Source organism: Xiphophorus hellerii, chromosome 5 (assembly GCF_003331165.1).
Source record: "Xiphophorus hellerii strain 12219 chromosome 5, Xiphophorus_hellerii-4.1, whole genome shotgun sequence".
Lineage (NCBI taxonomy): Eukaryota > Metazoa > Chordata > Actinopteri > Cyprinodontiformes > Poeciliidae > Xiphophorus > Xiphophorus hellerii.
The window spans coordinates 5,209,212-5,231,799 of record NC_045676.1 but is presented as its reverse complement, the minus strand read 5'-3'; the positions used below and the strand labels follow the sequence as shown (position 1 = coordinate 5,231,799).

At 37.5% G+C, this 22,588-nt stretch overlaps 2 protein-coding genes across 3 annotated transcripts in view; both read left to right on the top strand.

Annotated features, from left to right (window-relative positions):
- Positions 1–6,671, top strand: part of LOC116719447 (zinc finger protein 638-like) — a 30,341-nt gene extending 23,670 nt beyond the window's left edge. For both annotated transcript variants that reach the window (XM_032561961.1, XM_032561962.1), the window contains 13 exons: positions 211–342; positions 436–477; positions 569–706; positions 801–965; positions 1,049–1,432; positions 2,217–2,648; positions 2,734–2,892; positions 3,642–3,861; positions 4,004–4,258; positions 5,319–5,384; positions 5,472–5,552; positions 5,639–5,760; positions 6,404–6,671. In XM_032561961.1, coding sequence (XP_032417852.1) covers positions 211–342; positions 436–477; positions 569–706; positions 801–965; positions 1,049–1,432; positions 2,217–2,648; positions 2,734–2,892; positions 3,642–3,861; positions 4,004–4,258; positions 5,319–5,384; positions 5,472–5,552; positions 5,639–5,760; positions 6,404–6,454 — 2,247 coding nt within the window. In that variant the 3' untranslated portion in view covers positions 6,455–6,671. The remainder of the gene's footprint in view (positions 1–210; positions 343–435; positions 478–568; positions 707–800; positions 966–1,048; positions 1,433–2,216; positions 2,649–2,733; positions 2,893–3,641; positions 3,862–4,003; positions 4,259–5,318; positions 5,385–5,471; positions 5,553–5,638; positions 5,761–6,403) is intronic.
- Positions 6,672–9,912: 3,241 nt separating this feature from the next.
- On the top strand, positions 9,913–20,844 carry btr01 (bloodthirsty-related gene family, member 1). The gene is made up of 11 exons (XM_032563332.1): positions 9,913–10,034; positions 12,730–13,216; positions 15,421–15,604; positions 16,245–16,340; positions 16,860–16,949; positions 17,041–17,184; positions 18,109–18,256; positions 18,948–18,995; positions 19,065–19,091; positions 19,170–19,345; positions 20,152–20,844. The coding sequence occupies exons 2-11, from the start codon at positions 12,741–12,743 to the stop codon at positions 20,518–20,520; spliced, it is 1,758 nt and encodes a 585-aa protein (XP_032419223.1). The 5' UTR covers positions 9,913–10,034; positions 12,730–12,740; the 3' UTR covers positions 20,521–20,844.
- The last annotated feature ends 1,744 nt before the right edge of the window (positions 20,845–22,588 follow it).

The following is a 22,588-nucleotide window of genomic DNA, read 5'->3' as shown; positions in this document are numbered from 1 at the left end:
GGTTGAATTTAGAGATTTAGCATTAGCTTCCACTAAAGTTATATTCTGCTCAAGTTATGTAGTGTGTTAGCTGGACAGTTTATAATTATTGTTTTAGGGTTAAAGCAGCTAACTTTTTAGTTTGTGGTGCCCAACACTGGTGCAGAGGTTTCAGGTTTCTTTCTCAGGCCATGTTAAGATGATGTTAACCATCTTGTGTTTTCCTGTCAGGCTCTTGTGTCATTTCCTGACCTTGAAGTTGCCGACGAGCTCGTGAAGATCCACAGCTTCAAGCCTGCCATGTTTAAGGACACGGAGGTAAAAATGACCCTGGTCAAAAAGCAGATCGGACTCAGCACTCCGGTAGGAAATCTGTTCCTTTCTGTTAGATTTTGTTTTCATTTCATACAGATTTTTAGCAGTGAACCAAAACTCATTGAATCCTCTCCTACACAGGTGGCTCTTTATAATCTCTTCACAGGATCACTGGATCCATTGGTGAGTATTCTACGGCTGTAACTCTTTTTATTTTACCATTAGAGACTGCCTGGCTTGTTCATTTATGTTCCATCTGCTCTCTGTTTCACAGGACGGTTCTGCTCCGGTTGGGTGGAACAGTTTGGTGGTGATCAAAAACGTTCCAGACTCGCCCGGTAGCTCCACCGAGGTCCTGAAACTGATGCGCCGCTTTGGGACCGTCATCAAGTTTCTTGTGGTCAACAGCATGGTTAGAAGTCGAGATTACTTATTTCTTAAACTCAAGGCTTCATGAATGTTTTTTGAAAATGTGACAAAATGTCGTGTTTTGTCGCTCTGATTAGATCATTTGTGAGATGGCGACCACAGCCATGGCCTTGTCTGTGTACAAACGCTTCCTGATGTTTCCCTGCATCATCCAAAACAATCCTCTGATCTTCTACCGCAAACCAGACCCCAAAGCTCAGCCGCCGACCAAAATCATCCCTGCATGCTGTGAGACAGCTGAGGTCAGTAGCTGGAAGCCTTCTGGATGAAAAAAATTAGAAATGCCTGTTTGATGGTGTTTCCTGTATGTGTGTGTGTGCTGTAGGATAAGCCTCCAGAAGACACCCAAGCGGCAGCAGAACCTTCTGAACAAGAAGCAGAATCACAACCAGATCATTGTGAAGATCCGCCAGAGAAAGATGAAGATGAAAACACAAAAACAGAAGAGAAAACGGAGGAAGAAAATCTGACGGAAAGGGAGGGTAAAGACGATTGTGTGGAGGAGGAGGAGGAGGATGAGGAGCTCGGCGTTTCTGTGTCTTCGCCTGCATCGGACGCTAAACCTGATGAAGATGCGGGTGATGCTGAAAACACAGAAGTTCACGAAGATGCCGGTGAATCAGAAGTGGAGAATGTTGAGGAGACACAAGCTCCCAGCTCCGATGCTGGATCAGTTTCCCCAGAGATGGCCATGCCTGAGCTGCCCAAGGTAAAACAACCTGAAGCTGCAGCTGCTCTACTGAAGAATAAGGTTTAAAATCAGGATGCTAACAATTCATCAACTTACAATCAAAGTTAGTTCCAATTGATGAACAAGATTCACTTAGACTTTTTTAGTGTTGTAATTTGGCCGCCATCCAGCAGAGGGTGGTGCTGTTCATCGTTAGGTGGAGCCAGTTGATACAGAAATAGGGATGGCAGAATGAGTCCGTTGGGGGATAACAAAGAGCGTCAACTTCTCAACAAAAGATTATTAATGTGCTGCAGAGGCGATGATGGAGTGATGACAGAAAAGCAGAGGGGAAAAACTTAGTATGGTTGATTTTTGAGGGCTGTCGTGAGTTAATGCACTTCATAGAGCGAAGTTTTAGCGTTCCTTCAAGAGGAAAAGCAGACAGTACTTCTGTAAATCTATTTTTTTAATTTTTTATGTGTCTACTCAGCAACCTAAGAAGTTTCTGTTTTGTTATATTTTATAAATGAGTCTTAATAATGTCAGAAAACCTAAACTTTGTGTTTATTCACTCAGTATTTAATACAGATGACACAAAATAAGGTTAAAATTTAATGATGTGTTTTTTTAAAATTCAGAATATTGTGAAGAATTTACTCCTTCGTGTTATGGAAAGACGATCTGCCGTCTTGATACAAGAGAAAACTGTTTTTTTTTTTTAAGAATTAATTATTAATCGATAATTAATTCTATAAACTACATATTAACTTATTAATTGATAACTTTGCAGTCCCAGTTTAACGTCTCTTTTTGGTTTCAGATGACTCAAGCTATGGTTAACGCTCTACTGGAGGAGTGCAGAACAAGAACGGCTAACAAGATGGCGGCGCCCCCCAGTGAAGACCAGGGGCAAGTGAAACAGGAGCAGGAAGATCAGGAGAAAAGAGCAGAGGACGCGATAGACACCGCAGAAGAAAAAGACGAGGAGGCGAAAAAACTGGACAGAGAGAGAAAAGAGAGGGAGGTGAAGAAAGAGAAGGAGAGGAAGGAAAGAGAGAGGAGGGAGAGAGAGAGGGAGATGGAGAGGAGAGAAAGAAGGGAGTGGGAAAAGAAGGAGTGGGAGAGGAGGAGGCCGGAGAGGAGGGAGAGGAAAAGAGATTACGACGAGAGGTCATTTGGGTCAAGGTTGTCCTACAGGCCGGGGAGTTACAGGCAGAGGGACGAACACTACAGAGAAGCTGAAAGACGAAAGGTGAGAGGTCAAAGGTCAGATCCTGGATCAACTGCTGCAGAAAGATCCGATTTCATCTGGAAAACTCTGCTCTGTTTCCTGTCAGGAGGAACCGGAGGAGGACGAGTTCCCCTTCAACATGAGCGACTTTGTTACCGTCGATGAGCTGGGAGACGTGACAGAACTTCCTGACGCGGCGGTTTCCATGGAAACGTCAACTGAAGGCGAAGTGGCGCCCCAAACCGAACAGGAGGAGGAACACATGGTAGAGCTGAACGTTTCTGTTTAAAACTTTGATTCATTTGCTTGTTTAGAAGGTAATGATTTCGTTTTTAATAGCTTCAGTAAAAATATTGTACTGTTGCATAAAACAGTAAAATAACTACAAATTTAATAAGCTTAAACTTTCACCTACACGTTTTTAGGTTTACACTTTGTGTTATTGTCAATAAGAAGGAATTTAAATATTTATTTATGTTTTTTGTTTTGTTTTTGTTTCGGGAGTTGTGCAAAACTCTAATTTCCTGTTCATAACAACTAGGGCTGAAACGATGAATCAAATTTATGGTGAGATTCGATTATTGATATAATCATCAACTAATTTACTAATCAATTAATCGTTAACAGTAGTATACAGACTCAAAAAAAGGCGTTTTATTGAAAGAAAAACACACAGAGCAGTATTTAAAAATATTTACATTTGGCACTTGAGAAAAGCAAGACCTTAAATATCTTCTACCCAAAACTGAAGAAGTTTCCTTTGCTACAAATAATTAATGCTGTTATTGAATTTTGGGCAATAAAGTGTTTATTTTTATATTTTAAAAAGGAATTGAATTGTTTATTTGCATATTTTAAATGCATTTCTATTGTATTAAAAAAGCTAAAATATAAATATGCAAAATGTGCCACTATTCTTATCCAATTAATCATCAGAATGATCTGTAGGTTAATTGATAACTAAAATAATCTTTCATTCCAGCCCAAATAATAGAACGATTCTCCTTCCTCCAGCAGATTTCTGTGGAGGCCTCAGCGACCCAGGAGAAAGAATCTGATGAGAAAGAACCAGAACATGTGGAAAGTCCAACAGCTGAGGCTGTAAGCAGTTTGGATTCTGGTCAGGACCCGAATGATGGAGACGCCCCTCCAGAAGATTCACACGTTCACACAGGTCCAAGTGAGACAGCGGACCAACCAGAGGCATCAGATGACGGCATGAAACCTGATCCAGGTACAACTAAAGAACCCGTCTTTAAACTCTGCTGGTGTATGACTCGGTATCATTCTGTCTAACTGAGAGATTAATCAGTAACTAAAATAATCGTTATTTTCAGCTCTAGTTTGGTTTTCTGACCTCTGGTGTTTCTCCTCAGACGCTGCGCTCTCTTCAAGCCTCGATGTTGAGCCTGTTTCCACCTCCTCAGCTCCTGCAGTTCCAGGTCCAGCCACCTGCAGCAGCACAGCGGCGGCTGCAGAGCCTGAAGAAGAGAGCAGCAGGAGGAGCAGCCCAGCTGAACACGACAAGGAGAAGAATGAGGAGAAGAATGAGGAGAAGAAAGAGGAGCAAAACGAGGAGTCAAACAAACCGCAGCAGAGCCAGGATGAGGAGAATATGAATGAAGCTCCAGGTAATGAAAATAAGCACAAACAAGTTCAGAGTGTAGGCCTGTCGCAATAAACAATAAATCAATTAATCGCATGATAAATTAAAACGAGCTCAATAATTTACATTTGCATGATTTATCATTTTTCTCTTTTCTCTGGATGACAAAAGTCTGGTGCTTTGGTGTCAACTAACCCCTTTTTTGAAGGACAATCTTGCTTCATAATTCATTTTATTAATTGTTTTGTTTATTTTGGATATTTAAAATGTCTTCCGATTCCACTGTTAAATTATCAGAATATAAAGTTTATTGATCTTCTAGAAAGTGTTCTTGCATTATTATTATTATTATTATTATACCATTTTCATTATTTTACTTGCTTATTGTCTCAAAACAATATTATCGTTTATCGTAATAACAATGCCTAGCATTGTGTAACTTATAAATAAAAATGTTTTTTCCATATTTGTTAGAATTGTCACCATGTCATAACAGTGTAATACAAGACTGATAATCTGGGAAAAGATCGCTCTGTAGAACCGTTTTAAGAAATCCACCAATCTTGACCAAAAACAACCAATCAGTGAGGAGGAGGACTTTAGCGCTGTCAATCAATCTTGTGTACACGGTGCTCAATGTTCTAATGGTGGAGAAACAACTTACCGTTCTGGGAAAACAGTTTATCATCAGGGGCTATGCTAACTAGCCTTAGTATTTGTGACAGGCTACATTGTTATGAACCAGCTGTAGCTTAGCAAAGAGCAAGCTGGAGGGGGTTAGCATGAGAGCTATTGACAGCATTACTTGTTTCTCTTTGAAATTTGCTTGTCAAATGTAAAGTGTTTCCTAAATAAATTTAGTATTATTTTGCAAACTCTTTTATGGTTCTATGATCTCCAAAATAAATTCCTTCATATTTTATTACTGTCTGGATAAATGATAAGAAAAAAATATTTTTTTATTAAATACCTTCATGTTTCTTGGTCTTCAGTTTAAATCAGTGGCTCTCTTCTCATGTTGCACAGCAGACTTTCTGAAAATGACTGACATCATTATGGTTGTTTGTTTATTTTTTTCTCTTTAGCAGAACCAGAGACTTCGGCTGTGACCAGCGGAGCAGCCGAAGAGCCGCCAGATGTTCTGCAGAAAGGTGAAAACACTCGGCGTTTGTTTCAGCTGCAGAGTTTTCACTGCCACTTTTTGTTCCAAATGTTAAAATGTTTTATTTCTCCCACAGAAAAGACAAAAAAAGCCAAAGACACCAGAGAGGAGAGCGTGAAGAAGCCGCTGCCTCCGTATGATCCAAGTGCAGCAGTTGGTATGAAACCTTCCATAATAAACCAGTGATGTGTTTTTGATCAGATGTGTGGGGAGATTACAATGTGGGTTCTTGGTTCTGAACAGGTATGGAGTATTTGGTCCCAAAGACGGGATTCTTCTGTAAGGTGTGCAGTCGGTTCTTCACTGGAGCCAACGCGGCAGAGATCAGCCACTGCAAAACTCTGAAGCATTACGAGAACCTTCAGGTGAGCCGAAAACTGTGTGTGTGTGTGTGTGTGTGTGTGGGGGTGTGCGTGTGTGTGTGTGTGTGTTCAGTTTCATACCGGTTCAATGAAGGCGATCAGATAGAAACACACTTATCTTTAGAGTCCAGATCGCTTATTTTGTGGCAGTCATCTGTGAATTACAATCCACAACAAACATCTATTTCACTGCAAAAACAAAATCTCACCAAGTATTTTTGGTTTAGTTTCTAGTGTAAATATATAAGTATACTTGAAATAAGAAAAAATAACTTAACATTAAAGACCAGGAAAAGCAATAAAAGTATTAATAGAAAATCTAAAAAACTAAATGCAGGCACCAAAGTTCACATATTTTGCTTTAAAGAATCTCAGTTTATTCTAGGATTGTCTATTCCACACTTGATTTTAAAATGGAGGTGATCTATGGTCATCCAGATGATACATAAACGGTGAAATAACTCCATACTTTCAAAATAAAAGGCAAATTTTGCTTTCAGACCAGACTGCTGTTCAGGTTGAAAAGGTCAATGCTTTTCTCTCAAATGTTTAAAATGCAGAATTTCTTTATGATTCTGAATTGGAAACAGTTTCAGGTAGAAACTGGCATCTTCATCTCTTATTCGACTTCTTTGCTCTTTTTCAGAAATTCCTGCTGAGTCCAGAATCGTCGGTGAAGTCTGTGAAGACGAACTGAAAATCTGCTGTTTCATTTCATCGTTTGTCTCCTCGTGTGATTTCATTTCACGTTTAGGGTCCAGTTACATTCTGTCATGGATTAGTTCCAGATTATTTCTCCCTGGAAATGTGTTGGCTGTTCTTTTATGAAGAGTGGAGAACGGGAAGGAAAATGTATTGATTCCTCCTTCCAGCAGAAACTGTACACAAATAAATGGGTTGTGTTTTTTACTAAACTGTTTACAGCTTCAGTTATTTCAAGTTGTCAGATAATTAATTTATTATTTGTGATCAGAAACCTAACAGGTCTGCAAAGCACTGAGCCTCGGTTCAAACATACAGGTTATATTTACATTATTGAGGATGAGTGCTTAGTCTTTGCAGAATATAGAATCATAATAAAAAATTTAAGAACAAGTCAAAACCAGCTCTAGCAGCTTAATTAGATGTTTACCAGATTTCATTTTGAATTTTAAGTTTTTAAAGAATAATTTTGCTGCAAAATTGGAAAATCCTCATTTCATTGTCAGGAATTCTTAAAAGGTTTAAATGCTTCATTTTTTTTCATTATAGTTCTTAAATTAATTTAAGTCATTTATTAAATTTTTGTATGTTTTATTGCCTTTTCCTTTTATTCCCTTTTTTGTACTTTCTTTTTTTAAATTGGCACAAGGGCATACATCAAAGAAATTATTAATTTGCCGTGTTGGATTTATTTATACACTGACAAAAAAAAGTCTTAATTCCTCCATGCTAGATTTCTGCTGTTTATTTAAGGAATTAATAAAAGGACTTGCTATCCAATGTCCCGTACATGTTATTAACTAAGTTATTTATTGTCATTCTTGCAAGTTTTAAAAATGTGGGTATTTAAAAAGGTTACAAAAGGTCTCAAATTTAACTTGGTGAAACTTGCAGATGGGCTGGTTAGTTGTGGTAGCCCACTAAATAAATGACTAACTTGCTTTCAGATGTGATTTATTTTTGTAACCCAAAACAAAAGCTCACACTCAAAATGTACAAAAACCCTAAGAGGTTTTTTTCTTTGAATTGTCAGTTTAGTCTTGGAAGACAGACGGGTTGTAATTTCTGGAATTCAGGATCTGCTTGACAGTCAAAAAAGATTATTGCCTTTCTGTCATGTAGTAGTTGTGGGTTTACTACCCACGCTCAGTGCTTGGCTTGATGTTCCCAACAAATAAGCAAGTCCACAGACAAAATATAGAAAAATAAAAACCTGGAAATACCTCCCAAGTAAATAAGACCCCACTGAAAGAATAAGGAACACAAACCTAAAAAATAACAAAAGTGTTTCCCATATATTTTTGGTTTTTTGGAGAGAAAAAGCAATTTCTGTCTCCTCCACGATAATCCCTGTGGTTTCTGAGAGAACGTTCTCTACTGCAGAGCAAACTTCCCCAGCCGGAGAAGTTTGCTCTTTTGGACAATTGGAGAAATTGTACCCTAGGACAGCGCTCTCTTCATGGCTACTGTCTCCTAACGCCGTCTTCTTCAAATCAAAAGTTGAGTTTTCTGACTCAGCTGTCTCCTCACAGGGAAGATTGTCAAAATCTAGATTATTTAGAGCTCTGTTTGTTCACAAATACAAATTAGTAAACTGCAATTATAACTGATTGTTTTTAGGTTGGCCAATTAAACTATCCTCCCTCTCCCAGATTTCGCTAGAGATAGAGATGCTGATGTTTTTAGCAGCAAGAGGGGCCCCTAAGTCAAATTCTGCTCAAGGCCTCATACAGTCTTGGACCGCCCCTGCACGAAGAGTTAAATCCGCTGCACTGCGCACAGAGATGCGCAACAAACGGTAGATTTAATTCAATGCTGCTAATGTGGCTTTAGTAGCTCTTCCATTTTGTGTCTGTTGAGTTTTTAATAAGAGCCACAGAAACTGATCTGGTTGCTGGAGATAAAGGGACGAGATTTTCTGAGGGTGCCCACATTAACTCTGGCTGACTAAATAACGCATTTGATACGGTTTGATGCGTCGTGTAGCCGGAAAAATAATACTAAAAATCTTTCCATGGACCTATTTGTGTCATTAATAAAGCTGATAAAGGGGCATATCTCCGATGCTAGCTGGCTTACATTCACTCAACATGATGACAGTTGAGAGTAACATTTTATGAATTTGACTCATAGTGACTTTGCTAATGGTGACTCTTTATGACAAAGTGATGGATAAATGTAACCTGAAAAGGCTTCATATTGTCCCGTAAACAGGTGTGGCCCCACCTGAACAGAAAAAGGTTTCAAAACAATGGACAGGTGGAGACTATGAAACTATGAAAAACAAATCCCATCTCTTAATATGTTGTGATAAAGAAATAGCACACGACCTTACATTCATTGTATGGTGAGTCACTTGTGTCCTAATAAGTCTTTTGTGATTTCATGCGAATGAGGTCATCTAAAGTTAAAACATTCAAGCCACAAATACAAAGACCTTTAAACAGGAAACCTCAAAATACAAAATAAACCATTTGATTTATAATGTTAGTACTAATTGTGATGCTTATTGTTAACTCTGTGGTTCCATACAGTAGCAGATGGTTCAGTTTGTTCTTCAACATCAGCAGCTCTACATAAAGGTGAGAACCTATAATTAAACCCTGGAACTCAAGTTTCAGCTGAGGTTTTTTATTAAGAGCAGAAAGAAGGGATGCACCGTTCTGCAGTTGCCACTGAAAACATCTTGTATTAATTTGTACCATGTATTTGTCACTGGTTTCTCAGCTCTCTGTTTTTTCTCTCTTCTTGCAGGTATAGCTGCAGACTTCCTGGGTGTTTTCACTTTATCTCTCTTTCTCTCGCTTTTAACTTTTCAGCCCGTCTCTGTTCCTTTTTTCTTCCTCTTGTCATTTTTAATGAATGTATCACAAACATTTCCATACTTTCCATATATTTTCAATATATCCTACCATATATTGCTCATAAATCTTTACATATATTTTGTTTATGTTTCTATATAATTTTGAATATGTGTAAAATACATTTACCACAAATTGAACATGCTTGTGAGATTATATGTTTACATATATTACCATTACATTTTCCCATATAGATCATAATGATGGTGAATATTTAAAAATTAAAATTATGGGATATAAAAACATACATATACACACATATATTTATGTTCATTAATCAATATATTTATATACATATATATGAACACATATATTGTAGAAATCAGTATATAATTCAATATATTTACAGCACATACCTTACAAAATACAACAAAATAATACATTACAATATATTTCAGAGTTTGCCATGACTGTAAAATCTACGAACTGTGTCTGTCTGTCCCATCTGTGCTAGAATGCAGAAAGCAGTTATGAAGACGTATAAGAGAGTGTTTGGAAACCCGTATACCTGCAGTGTGGAGTCGTCACACCTGTCCAGCAGGTTGGGCTGGATCCGTTCAGCAGGTGAAGGGAGTGGTTAGACACGCTGAAGGAGAAGAATGACATGAGGGGAAAAACGCAAAGTTGTCATTTAGAACATTTTGGAGCCAAGCTTCATCGTTTACGGCCACTGAACGGCAGAAATAATCTAACGTTTCTGGTCATCAGGAAAAGGTAAGACAAGCTGCAACAGGCTGGAGTTTTAGTCACATGATCTCAGCTTTTCTGTTTTTAAAGTGAAGGAATGGGACAGACAAACAGAGTTTATTTAAAATAAGTCCGACTGTATTGAATGACAGAGATATGTTATTGAACATTACTACTAATGTGATCTGTTCTCCCATAAAAGTCTCCCATAAAATCAAAGTAAAGGAATTAAATTAATAACCTTAATTGTTATTCAGTTTCAGCTGTCAATCAGCTGAAACTAATTACCAGGAATCTTTAATTAAAGGAAAGTTATGTGGGAGATTTTAAGCATAACGTTTTATTGAATTCATTTTCAATATTTCTTTAGACAAAGTTGAGCCGTGTTTTTATTTTCCACAGGAAAATTGTCATTTTCACAGCTCTGTACTGTTAATATGTATCCACATCTAGTAGCTATGAATGCAGCAGGATGAGTGTTCAGTTTTTAAAAAAAAAAAATCAAATTATATCTAATTTTTTTTATAGTAAGATAATGTTCTGTGAAACCAAATGACAAAAAAATATCATTTTCACTGCAAAAGCACAAAATCTGACTAAGTATTGTGTACTAGTGCACTTGAAAAGAGATAAATCGATTTAGAAGTAACATGTCAGGAAGATATAGCGGCTTGTTTAAAGTCAATAATCCCTTAATATTGATCCTTTATTAGGATGGGAAAATGTCTTTTTATAAGTGAAATAATCTGCCAGTTGAACTGGGACTTTTTGTAAGGAATTAGTGTAAACAAGTTTCTATAGCTTCCTGAAAATTTACCTTAAAGTTAGTTTTGTATTATTTCAAAACTAACTTGTACTAAGATATCTGCAGTAGAAACTAGCCCAAAAATACTTGGTAAGATTTTGTGTTTTTACAGTGCGGTGACTCCTTTGACTGAGTTCTGCGGGCGGTTTCTTTTTTCTGTCCATTCATCTTTAGATTATTTGTCTTTGTGATGTTTTCAAAACACAGTCAAGGTTAGCAGCTTCAGATGAAATCAGCTTTTCCTTCAGACTGGCTCTTCAGCCGGAATGATTTATGATTTATTTACGGAGTTAACGTGTTTCTTTGAACGTAATAATCGCTGAAAGTGTTGAGTCATGTTACAGGAACATGAACAATCAGTGCAGCTCACGGCTGAGTCTGCGCTGCATACCTGAAGCCTGAGCTTCGCCACAGGCCAACAGGTGTTACCTGCACTGCAGCTGGTCTTACTGGTTCAACTTTTAGTTCCTCCTGGGAGAAGACGCTTGAGAAAACGCCTTTCCATTTGAATCAATACTGTACTTAAACGTACAAGTAAAGAGAGAAAAATGTGCTATAAAAAGAGTAAAAGTGCCACATTAACATAGAGTGTATTCTCTAATACAAAAGCCTAAAATATCACTAAGTGTGCAACCTGTAGACTGCAAAAGCACAAAATCTTATCATTTTGGTCTAGTTCAGGGGAGTCCAAAGTGTGGCCCGAGGGCCATCTGTGGCCCATGAGATGATTTTGTTCGGTTCCAGACAACAAATCAAGAATGGTAACTATTTGACCAGTGACCCAAACAATTTGTGGATTGTCCTTTTTTCTTTTAATAAGGCAACAGCCTGAAGCTCTTTTATGTTTTGGGTGTTTAAAAATATACAAGTTTCATAAAAATGTAGGTTATCGTTAAGCAGGTAGAACAAAAAATATATATTAAAAAAGCACAAACTAATTTTTGCATTGTTAATTTAATGAAAAGGTGTAACCCCTGTTGTTTCAATTTGCCAGTTTGAAGACTTTTGTCATCCAGTTTTTGGTAGAAAGAGAGAAAAGAGAAAAACTATAATTCATGCAAATGGAAATTATTGCGCTCATTTTAATGTATCATGCGATTAATTAATTTTTTGCTTATTGCGACAGGCCTCAGTGTAGTGTTCATGTTTGTTTCATCATTTGAAGTGGAAATCTGTGATTCTATAATTAGATTTATGTAATTCAGAAAGTCTCACCTGGGCACCAGGAGTTTGTGCGTGTGACTGCGAGACTTTTTTTAGGATCTCAGGCATCTGATAGCTGACTAACCAGTGACGTTGTTGACATCAACGACTGCAGATGTTATCAGACTGAGACTAAAATAGCCTGCATGATGTCACAAAGACACGAGTTTAAAAGACGACAACAAAGGAGAATAATGAGGCTGCAGATTAGAGCAAAAATGTCTGAAACGGCACAGTGGCACAGGGGGCGAGGAGAGTAAACAGGGGGATAGGAAATGGATCTAAGAGCAACAAGGAATAACTAGAAACAAGGAAGAAATAAACAAAATAAACTAAAACAAACTGAACAAAGTCGATCTATTCAAAGAAAGAGACTAAGAAACACAGAATAACAATAATAATAATAATAATAATAATAATAATAATAATAATAATATTATTATTATTATTATTATTATTATTATTATAAAGTAGAATCAAAACAACTTAAAACAGCTCAGGATCTGATATTATCACCTGGTGATATTGTAATGTAGAGCTGAGCATCACCTGCGTAGCTATGGTATCTAATCTTATTGCTTATTGTCTGAGATAGTGGAAGGGTCCTAGGATTGAACCCAGAGGTACCCCACATGTGAAATACGTTTAAATGATTCATCCTGTTCATGTTTGCTTGTTTAGTCTTTCCATCTAATCATAGTGTCTTTTATTCAGGAAGAGCAGCCATGGCTCTTCCCTCTGCCTTTCTCTCGGAAGAACAGTTCACCTGCTCAATATGTCTGGAAATGTTCAAGAACCCAGTCTCCACCCCGTGTGGCCACAGCTTCTGCCAGTCCTGCCTCTCTACCTACTGGGACGGCAGAGGAAGAGGGCAGGCTGCAAAGGCTTACCAGTGTCCGCTGTGCAAAGAGTCCTTCGGCAACCGGCCAGAGCTCCAGATAAACCGAACCTTGAGGGAAATCACCGAACAGTTCAAGCAGATGTCACAGTCTGATGGGGGAGCCGGAGGAGGAGGGGAACATCTCGGCTTGAGGGCCCAACAATCAGGCCCGTCTCCACCAGCGAGACCGGGGGAGATGCCAGAACGTCTCCTGGTAGAAATGATGGCACGTTTCCAGGGGCTGACGCCGCCTTCGCCTCACCAGGGCTTCCAGACGCAGAACAACCACGACCCGCCGCCACCCTACTCCCCCTCTCTCAGGTAACTCAGTCACACCTCCAGAGAGATCAATACTGAGGTAGTATGAAGACATTACCTGCACTGGTTTGCACCCATTATCAAATCAAATTGTATTTGTATTGCACATTTCAGCAACAAGACATTTGCATCAGAAAAACACAAAAATAGAAAGTCATAAAACATACAGTCAACAATTGAAACATTACATTTAGTCGAGTGCCATTGTTAAATGTTTCATTTATGATGTTTTAAAGCAACTCTAAACAGCTGGGTTTTAGTCTACGTAGATTTAAAGGAACTCAGTGTTTCGGTTCTTTTGCAGTTTTCTGGAAATTTGTTCAAGATTTATTTTGCATAGAAGCTGAAAGCTGCTTCTCTGTGTTTAGTTCTGGTACTGGGGATGCAGACCAGAACCAGAAGACCTGAGAGGTCTGGAAGGTTGCTATGACAACAGCAGCTCTTTGCTGTATTGTGGTGCTAAGCCATTCAGTGATTTATAAAATAACAGAAATATGTTAAAGTCTGTTCTCTGAGCTCAGTGTAAGGACCACAGAACTGGGGTGATGTGCTCTATCTTCCTGGTTTTAGTGAGAACGGCAGCAGCAGCATTCTGGATCTGATTGATTTTTTTAGCCAGACCTCTGAAGACACTGTTGTAGTAATCAGTGCGGCTAATAAGCGCATGGATGAGTTTCTCTAGATCTTGATCTAATCCTGGAAATGTTCTTCAGGTGATAGAAGGCCGACTTTGTGACTGTCTTTATGTGGCTCTGAAGGTTCAGGTCAGAGTCCAACGCTACTCCCAGGCTTCAGCCTGATTTCTGGTTTTTAGTTGTAATAACTGAAACTGTGCAATGACTCTAGATTGTTCCTGTTTAGGTCCAAAAATAATAACTTCAGTTTTGTTTCTGTTCAGCTGGAGAAAGTTTTGGCACATCCACACATTTATCTGTTTTAAGCATCTGTTCAGTGGTTGGATGAATTCAGAGTCACCTGGTGACATCATAATGTAGAGCTGTGTGTCATCCGCGTAGCTACAGCGTCTTATTTCCTGTTATAACCTGAGCTAATGGGAGCAAATATTAAATAAGAGGATTGGACCTTGGGGTACCCGACATGTGACTTATCCCTTTCTGGGACCTTCCTCTATGTTACTTTCTGTTTGAAACAGCTGAAATTACAAAAAATAAAAGAAACAGATGTTAAAATGCAGATGTTAAAGTTGGGCTGGATGATCTGGTAGAAAAAATGTACCACAATGTAAGTATTTCATCAATCAATACCAAGAATTTTTTATTGTTTTCTTTTTTAAGTAAAACATTTGCTAGGAAAAACTTTATAAATTTTGAGGAAAATAATTACTGTTTATGATAACAAATATCTCTTCAGCACAATAGCACATTAGGGCTATTGTAGCAAGAAAAAACATAAAAGAGGGGTAAATTTCCACCAAAAGATTTAGCTGTTTTGAGATTAATCTCTGAAATCTTCTAGGGGGAAAAAATGTGGACATTTTTGAGTTTCAAAAGTTCAACATTTTCTACAAAAAACTTGGATTAATCTCAGACATTTTCTTGAAAAAAATTGGAAATTTTCTAGCAAATGTTAAATTTTCAGATTTTTGGTGGAAATTAACTTACTAACGCAGGGGAAAAAAGTCTTGTTATTAGCAACTTATGATTACAATTCTCTGTCAGACGCTGCAGTTCCATAAAAACTGAATTATTTACATACACTGCAAAAACACAGAATCTTACCAAGTAATGTTGGTCTAGTTTCTAGGGAAAGCATCTTAGTACGCCTGAAATAAGGTAATATGTAACTTTTCTGCTTTCCGTAAATAATTCCATAATATTGATGAAAACGTATTAGTTTCACTGGCGCCGTTACCTAGCAACGCCAGCCAAGCCCAGCCCGTCACCTAGCAACCCAGTTCTAGTTCCACTGGCAGATTATTTCATTTGTAACATGGGAAAAATGTAAATAATCTGCCAGTGGACCAAGTACTTTTTCATCCATACTAAGGAATTATTGACATAAAACAAGCTCATATATTTCCCTGAAAAGTAACTTGTAAGTTATTTCAACTGTACTAAGATATTTGGACTAGAAATATCTTTACAAGACATAAATGACTTGTAAAGAAGTTGTTTTTGCAGTGATCTTTCAATTATCTCTAATTTTAGAGAATTTATGATTCATGAAGTGTTTTGTCTCCAATAAAGGCGTGGCGCCGCTCAAAGTCTCCCTGATGTCCAACCCAACCTGCCGCTGTGTCCCATCCACATGAGAGGCCTGGAGTTCTTCTGCCGCACTGACAACATGTGTGTGTGCAGTGTGTGTGTGGAGACGGCAGACCACCGAGGACACAGCGTCGCCCCTGCTCAAAGAGAGTGGCACATTAAGAAGGTGTGGGTGTGTGTGTGCGTGTGCGTGGGTGTGTGTGTGTGTGTGTTAGATGCTGATTTCTAACTCGGTATCAAACTATAAGGCTTTACAAATGCGTGGTCTCATGTTATCACACGTTTAAATCTAAATCAATTACACTGCAAAGAAACAAAATGTTACCAAGTATTTTTTTTATCTACTTTTTAGTACAGACATCTTAGTAGACTTGAAATAAGACAAAACTTACAATTAACTTTTAAGCAAGAAATTGGAGCTTGTTTTAAGTCAATAATTTCTTAAAATGTATTTTAAGAAGTACCAGTTTCACTGGCAGATTATAAAATGTTTTTTACTTATAGTAAATAAAATAATCTGCCAGTGGAACCAGTACTTTTTCATCAATATTGAGGAATCATTTATTTAAAACAAGCTCCTATATCTTGTGGAAAGTTACTTTTATTTCAAGTGTACTCAGATATTTGTCCTAGAAACTAGACAAAATAATTGGTAATATTTTGTTTTTCCAGTGTAAATCTTTAAAAAAAAACCTGCAGGTCTCTTCAAAAATCTAGTGCGACTTCTTTGTAGGATTATTTCTTTTTGTGATTTTTTTATATAAAGGTTTTCTTTTTTTATTTTCAATGATCTCTATTGTCTCCAGTCGCAGTTAGGACTCCATGAGATGGAGTTGAAAGAGCTCATCTGCGCGAGAGAGAGGAAAGTGGAAGAAATACGCAACTCCATTCGGGAAATAAAGGTGAGCTCTCAGATTTTATTAGTTGAATCTGTCGCATTTTAGAGTGACGGCCGTTTATTTGCCATGGCGTCAGCTCAAAGTGCTACAGCTAGCTGATATTTTCACTAGAAACTAGATCAATTACTTTGTAAGATTTTGTGTTTTTGCAGTGCCCAGACACAAACCTGCAGTTTTTGTTAAAGTTTCATAAGTTTTACATTGAAAGAAACTGATGTGGATTTTTTTTCTCTTTTACCTGATGTTGTAATTATATTATTTATGTGAATTATTTTTGTTTTGTTTTGTAAAATACCAAAATTTCCACATAAGTTTATATTTTGGTCCATCGGATTATAATTTTGAAATATGACAATTGGATCAGTTACTCAATACATGAGACGCCTTTTTACCAAATACGTTTCTACTCTTACTTGAGTAATCTCTTGGACGGCATCGTTTTACTTTTACTTGAGTAAAAATATGTTGAAGTAGCGCTGCTCTTACTTGAGTCTAATTTCTGGAGACTTCTGATTCACTCAGGCTGCGGCGGAGACGGAGATAGATGGAGTTGTTTGTGCTTTGACGAAGCTAATCTCTACAGTGGAGCACTGCCAATCCAGAATCTTGGAGGTAAATAATCTGACAGATTAGTTATAATAAAACAGACATGTCTGCTGGTTACAGAACTGCCTGTTTTTATTATTTCGACTCTTCCCACCAGGTGATAGAGACGACTGTCACAACAGCAGAGAGCAGAGCTCGGAGTTTGCTGAAAGAGCTGGAGGAGGAGATCGCTGCCCTGAAGAAGAGGAGCGCAACTCTGGGCCAGCTGGCTGTTTCTGAAGATTATGTGCTGTTTTTTAAGGTGAGGAAATGTTTTACATATTCCAACATAACGATAAAAAAATTTACTCAAACAATATGGGTTGAGTATCTTGTTGTTTACGAATGATTGGAGACGGATGATAAATAAAGGCATGCATGAGGAAGAGACGTGATCGATAAAAGTAACAGTTGATAAATGATTCTGGTTTTTTTCCCTCAGAATTTGGACGTTTTTCTAAGATCAAAATCAGAAATATGAGGGGGAAAAAAATCCAAATTAGGAGAAAGAAAATTCCAAATTCTGAGGAAGAAAATCAGAACTCTTAGGGGAAAAAGTTAGAATTTTGAGGGAGAAAAGTCCAAATTAGGAGAACAAAAATTCTAAATTTTGAGGGAAGAAAAGTTGGAAATTTTAGGGAAATAAAAATCTGAATTTCGAGGGAGAAAAAGTTAGAACTCCGAGGAAAAGAAAAATTTGAATTTTGAATTCCGAGGGGAAAAAAGTCAAAATTTTGAGGAAAAAAAATTCTGAATTCCGAGAAAAAAAGTTGGAATTTTGAGGGAAAAAATAATTTTGAGAGGAAAACAATATCAGAATTTTTTTTTTTATTTCAGTGGCTCTAATTTTCTGCTTTATAAAAGTAATTAATATCCTAAAAAGAACTCCATGACTATAGTGAAGCATAGTGGTGGCTCAGTGATGCTCTGGGGTTCTAATGTGGTAAAATTCCTGCCAGTGTAGTAAAAAAACTAAATTAATCAGGAAAATGTTACTTGTGATGAAACTGATGCTGGAAGCCCCAGTACCTTCCGAAACCAGTATGATCCCCAGCATAACTCAAAGTCCTCCATGAACGCCCTGCAGTCGTTTTCCTGAATCTTTTTTTCCTCTGTAAAGAAAAACGTTTACAGAATGTTTTCCGCTGCAGTCGACTGACCAAAGAAACTCGTTTTCCTTCCACAGACATTCCCTGCCTTGTGCTCGCCCCCACAGGCGAAGGACTGGTCCAACGTCTCCGTGTCGTCTCAGTCCACCTCTGAAGGGATTCTCAGGACCATCAGTAAGATGGTGGAGCGACTCCAGCTGGACCTGCAGAACCTGCCAGAAGCTCGTAGGTTCACAACCAGGGAGAAATTTACCAGGAAAACTCTGAGATCTTTTTTGATTTTTTTCCTTTTGCCAAAATATTTTTATTGAGATTTCCCACGTTGAAAATACAATCATGTACCAATCTGAACAAGCTTCTTTTATAATTACTACATGGCAGCAACATAAGCCTATAAACCCATTTTGGGGAACAATTTGGAGAAATGTCAAAACAAAAAAAACACAGCTTCTCAGAATAACAGGAATAACTCAGCATTATTTTAAGTCGAAATCCTTAATAAAGTGAATGAAAGGATCCAAAATGTTCTCAACAAGGTGTTTGGATTTCTTAATATACAGAGTCGGGTAATAACCAATTACTTCTTCTTTAAAAAAAATTAGGAGTATTTCTTGATCAGTAAATTTTTTGGACAGCTACTTATTACTTTTATTTGAGTACAAATATGCAGAAGTGGTCCTACTCTTACTTGATTGCACTTCTGATAAAATCTACTATTCCTTCCAGTGGGAAATTAAACAACAACCACTGGGTGGCGCTACGTCTGTATCTAAAGATATGCACTTTTTTGTAGATAACAGGTTTATATCTATAAACTTGCATTCTGGGAGATTATACTTTACTTAAGAAGTAAAATGCATGGATTATATGTTTATATATTAACATACTTAAGGAAATTTTCTTGTTTTGTTTACAGGCCAACAACAACCGTCACCAGCTCCGCCGCTCCCTCGGCCAATCCCGAGTAAGCCTTTGAATTGTTTCTGAACTATTTATAAATACTGTAAATGTTAATCTTTTTTTTTCTTTGCAGGAATAAGAAGAATTCAGGAATTATCAGGTAAGGGTTGGTAAAAGACTTGCTGTTCATTTAGTGTCTTATAAAGAGGAATTAATCATGAATGTGTTTAATCTGCAGAGGACATCACCCTGGACCCCAGCACAGCTCACCCGCGCCTCATCATCTCAGCGGATGGAAAGCAGGTCCAGTGCGGCGACCGCCATCAGCTGGTCCCGGACAACCCAGAGCGGTTTGACCGCGTGGTGTGTGTGATGGCCCATCAGGGATTCACCTCAGGACGCCATTACTGGGAGGTAGGAGGGCTGGCATGTGAACAAATGCATTCACTGAATACAGTAGTAGATTTAAGCTACAAATAACCTGCAAATACTTGAAATCCTCTCAATATACACTCTTTACTGTCTATTTTAATAATTCAAACACTGAAAATACTTTAATATGAATAATGGAAAACATGGCATGATAGCAGAAACATCCCCAGTCCTTCTTACCTCTTATCTGCTCTTGGGGGTAACAGCCACTTAATGGCAATTAATAGAAGAGAATAGAATAGAAAAGGAAAAGGTAGGAAATCTTTTGATTTCTACAGGAAGATGTACCCAGAAATAATCCATGCATACAGAACTGAGGACCTTCAATCTGCAACAACTTTACACATTTATCTGAGCTCTTAGGTTAAATTTATTCAGGTTTTATTCCTTAAATAAATGTTTAATTTCATAGTAAAACTCAGAACCTCCTCTGAATTTTTGAGTTAAACCTTCCCATCTGAAAAAAACAACAAAAAAACATGTAGAATCTGTTCAGTCTGAACATAAACCTTCCTCTTCCTTCTCTGTTTAGCTTTTCCTTCTCTGTCTATCAGGATTTTTTTTAGCTACCTTCAGTATTTTCGTAAAGTCTGGGAAAAATTCACATCTTAAAATGCATCACCATAAATACTACAAAACCTGCGAAGATAAAAAAAAAAAAATCAAGATATAATTAACCACATTCAAAAAGAAAGTTTTTAATTAATTTCTCACTTCTTGACTTTAGCTTGTGCAGAATTGATCGCCTGAAATGTAACTGTCATGTCTCCCTCTCTGTCCTCTTCCAGGTGGATGTCAGCAGTAAAACCGACTGGGACCTGGGAGTAGCGAGCCGGTCCGTCATTAGAAAGGGTAAAATCCCAGTGAGCCCCGCCCACGGCTACTGGTTCCTCAGCCTGCGGGATCGGACCGACTACGCCTTCAGAACGGATCCGGCCACCAGCCTGACAGTCGCCACCAGACCGTCGCGGGTCGGCGTCTATATAGACTGTGATAAAGGACTGTTGTCCTTCTACAACGTGGAGACCAAGCTGATCATCTTTACTTACACAGACAGTTTTAAAGACACCATCCATCCGTTCTTCAGCCCCTGCACCAACAAATCAGGGCAGAACGCGGCTCCTTTAGTAATCTGTCCTACTGCAGTGACAGAATGAATGAGCCAGTGTTCATAATCTTCACTTATGTTGAATACCAGAGCTCATTGTAAATGTTTCTATTGCAGAAATCTGAATTTTACTTCGTTTTTAGTGAATGCTGAAAGAAATATTCAGCCTTAAAGAGTGTGAGAAAGTCAAAATGACTTCAGATTGTATGTAAAGATTAAAAAACTACTGGCAGCTGCTGTCAGTTTGTTTTTACCGTTTCCTGAAAGGTGCGATGCGATGTAATGGATGTAACATAGTAATATACTATAGCTCTCAAACACCCCTGTTGAAATATTAGCATTTTGTGTTGTAAATAAATCATTTGAAAACATATTTCTCAAAATAATGTGATGTTTTTATCCTGAACAATTCAACTGCAAATCAAACAAATCTGTTACAAGGAATATCAGAGTTAAAGAAAAAACTATAATAAACTGGTTCACTTTCTGTTTACATGCTTAAAATGGTACTTTAAATATGTTTTGCTTTAATCATAATTCTATTTCAGCTTTGACTTATTGAAAATGGTTTTTATCCAAAGTGAAGTCACCATTACTCCCTTTGTTTGTCCGAAGCTGGTTCCAAAGTGTCCAGCAGGTGGCACTGTGGTTTCTTATTTGTAAGCGTTAAGCCGCATATACTGTATGTGCCTTTATATCTGCGCAACAGCCGTTGGTCCCGATCTGAAGCTGTAAAGATAACAGCAACAAACTTCATAACTTGGTAAGATGACCTAGGAATAATCTACAGTGTTAGTAGACAGAAATTAACATATATGTATATACTGTATATACGTATATAAATGAATCTTGGTTAAATCCCACTGAATTCGGACGAAACAACGCCATCTGCTGTCGCTGGTTGTACCTGAACTAGCAGGACTTCTCCAGACGAGCTAATGTGTTTGCGAATGACTGTAGACAAAATATAATATTTGAGTCATGGTACAGCTAACGGCTAGCTATATTATGTTGTGTATTATGCTCCTTGTTTTGTTTTCGCCATGTTTTGCTGGTAGTTACAGTTGAATTTTATTGTATTTTGTTCGACTTTATGTTAACGTGTTCAGCTAAGCTAGAAGCTAACTGTATTACGGTTTTCCAGGTAAAACTGATCTCCTGCACAATATCGCTAATCTATCCACAACTGCTGTGATATTTTTTCACAGGTACGTAACTGTGTACAATTTGGAAATGTTGTGAAAATGTTCTGATAACTTTTATAGTTTTATAATTTTATTGTTCACATGTTTGTTGTACAATATTTAACATATTAAAGCTATAAAAGTGACAGACAACATTAGTATTTTTGATTCCTATTTTAAAATAATTTTAGAATTTAAAAAAAATATTCTTAGCTTTTATTAATCCACAAAACTAATGTAATATTACTGTTGTATTAATATGACATTATTTAGGAAATTTAAACTTAAATTTGACACAATGTATAATGAAAATCAACCAAAATCTACTACACAATTTTATGGTAGTTTCAAGGAAGCCAACAGAGAAAGCTAGCAAACATGCTAGCCGAGCTGTTAGACTTACATGTGTTTTTAAGTGGATTAAAGTCCTAAGTTTGTTATATTAAGTGTTGTGGGCTTTTCCTGGAATTTGTGCACTAACTGATCTTGATTATTTTACAGACAAGTTATGTTCCACTGAAAAAGTATGTATATTAAGAAAATTTATCCTCATCCTCAGCTTTCTAAACAGGCACCTTACAGCAGTTGGCAGAAAATAGAGGAAAAGGATTTTGAGTCTTGCTTTAAGCAGAACATACTATAAAATGACCCAAACGGTCTTAGATGTGAAGACCAAGGTCCAATGTCTTCTCTTCCCTTTTTGCTTTACTCCATTGCTGCTCGTCTCACTTTCACTATAAAAGTCTTTCCTCTGGTCTGAATTATAAACTTAAGTATCTGCCTCAATGGTCATACTGATCACTCAAATCACATTACACACTGATAGTCACAAATATACACAAATTAAGACAATAATACAATGTGACTTGCTCAGTGACATGTGGCAGGTGTAGAAGTTTTCATGTTTTCTGGTCAATGATTATAATAGGTAAC

Bases quoted from the DNA above. Each gene is read 5' to 3' on its own strand.
- btr01 (XM_032563332.1), top strand. From the start codon at position 12,741: ATGGCTCTTCCCTCTGCCTTTCTCTCGGAAGAACAGTTCACCTGCTCA. The intron at 15,605-16,244 runs GTGTGGGTGTGT...TATTGTCTCCAG, and splicing joins GAGAGTGGCACATTAAGAAG to TCGCAGTTAGGACTCCATGA. The intron at 18,996-19,064 runs GTAAGCCTTTGA...TTTTCTTTGCAG, and splicing joins GCTCCCTCGGCCAATCCCGA to GAATAAGAAGAATTCAGGAA.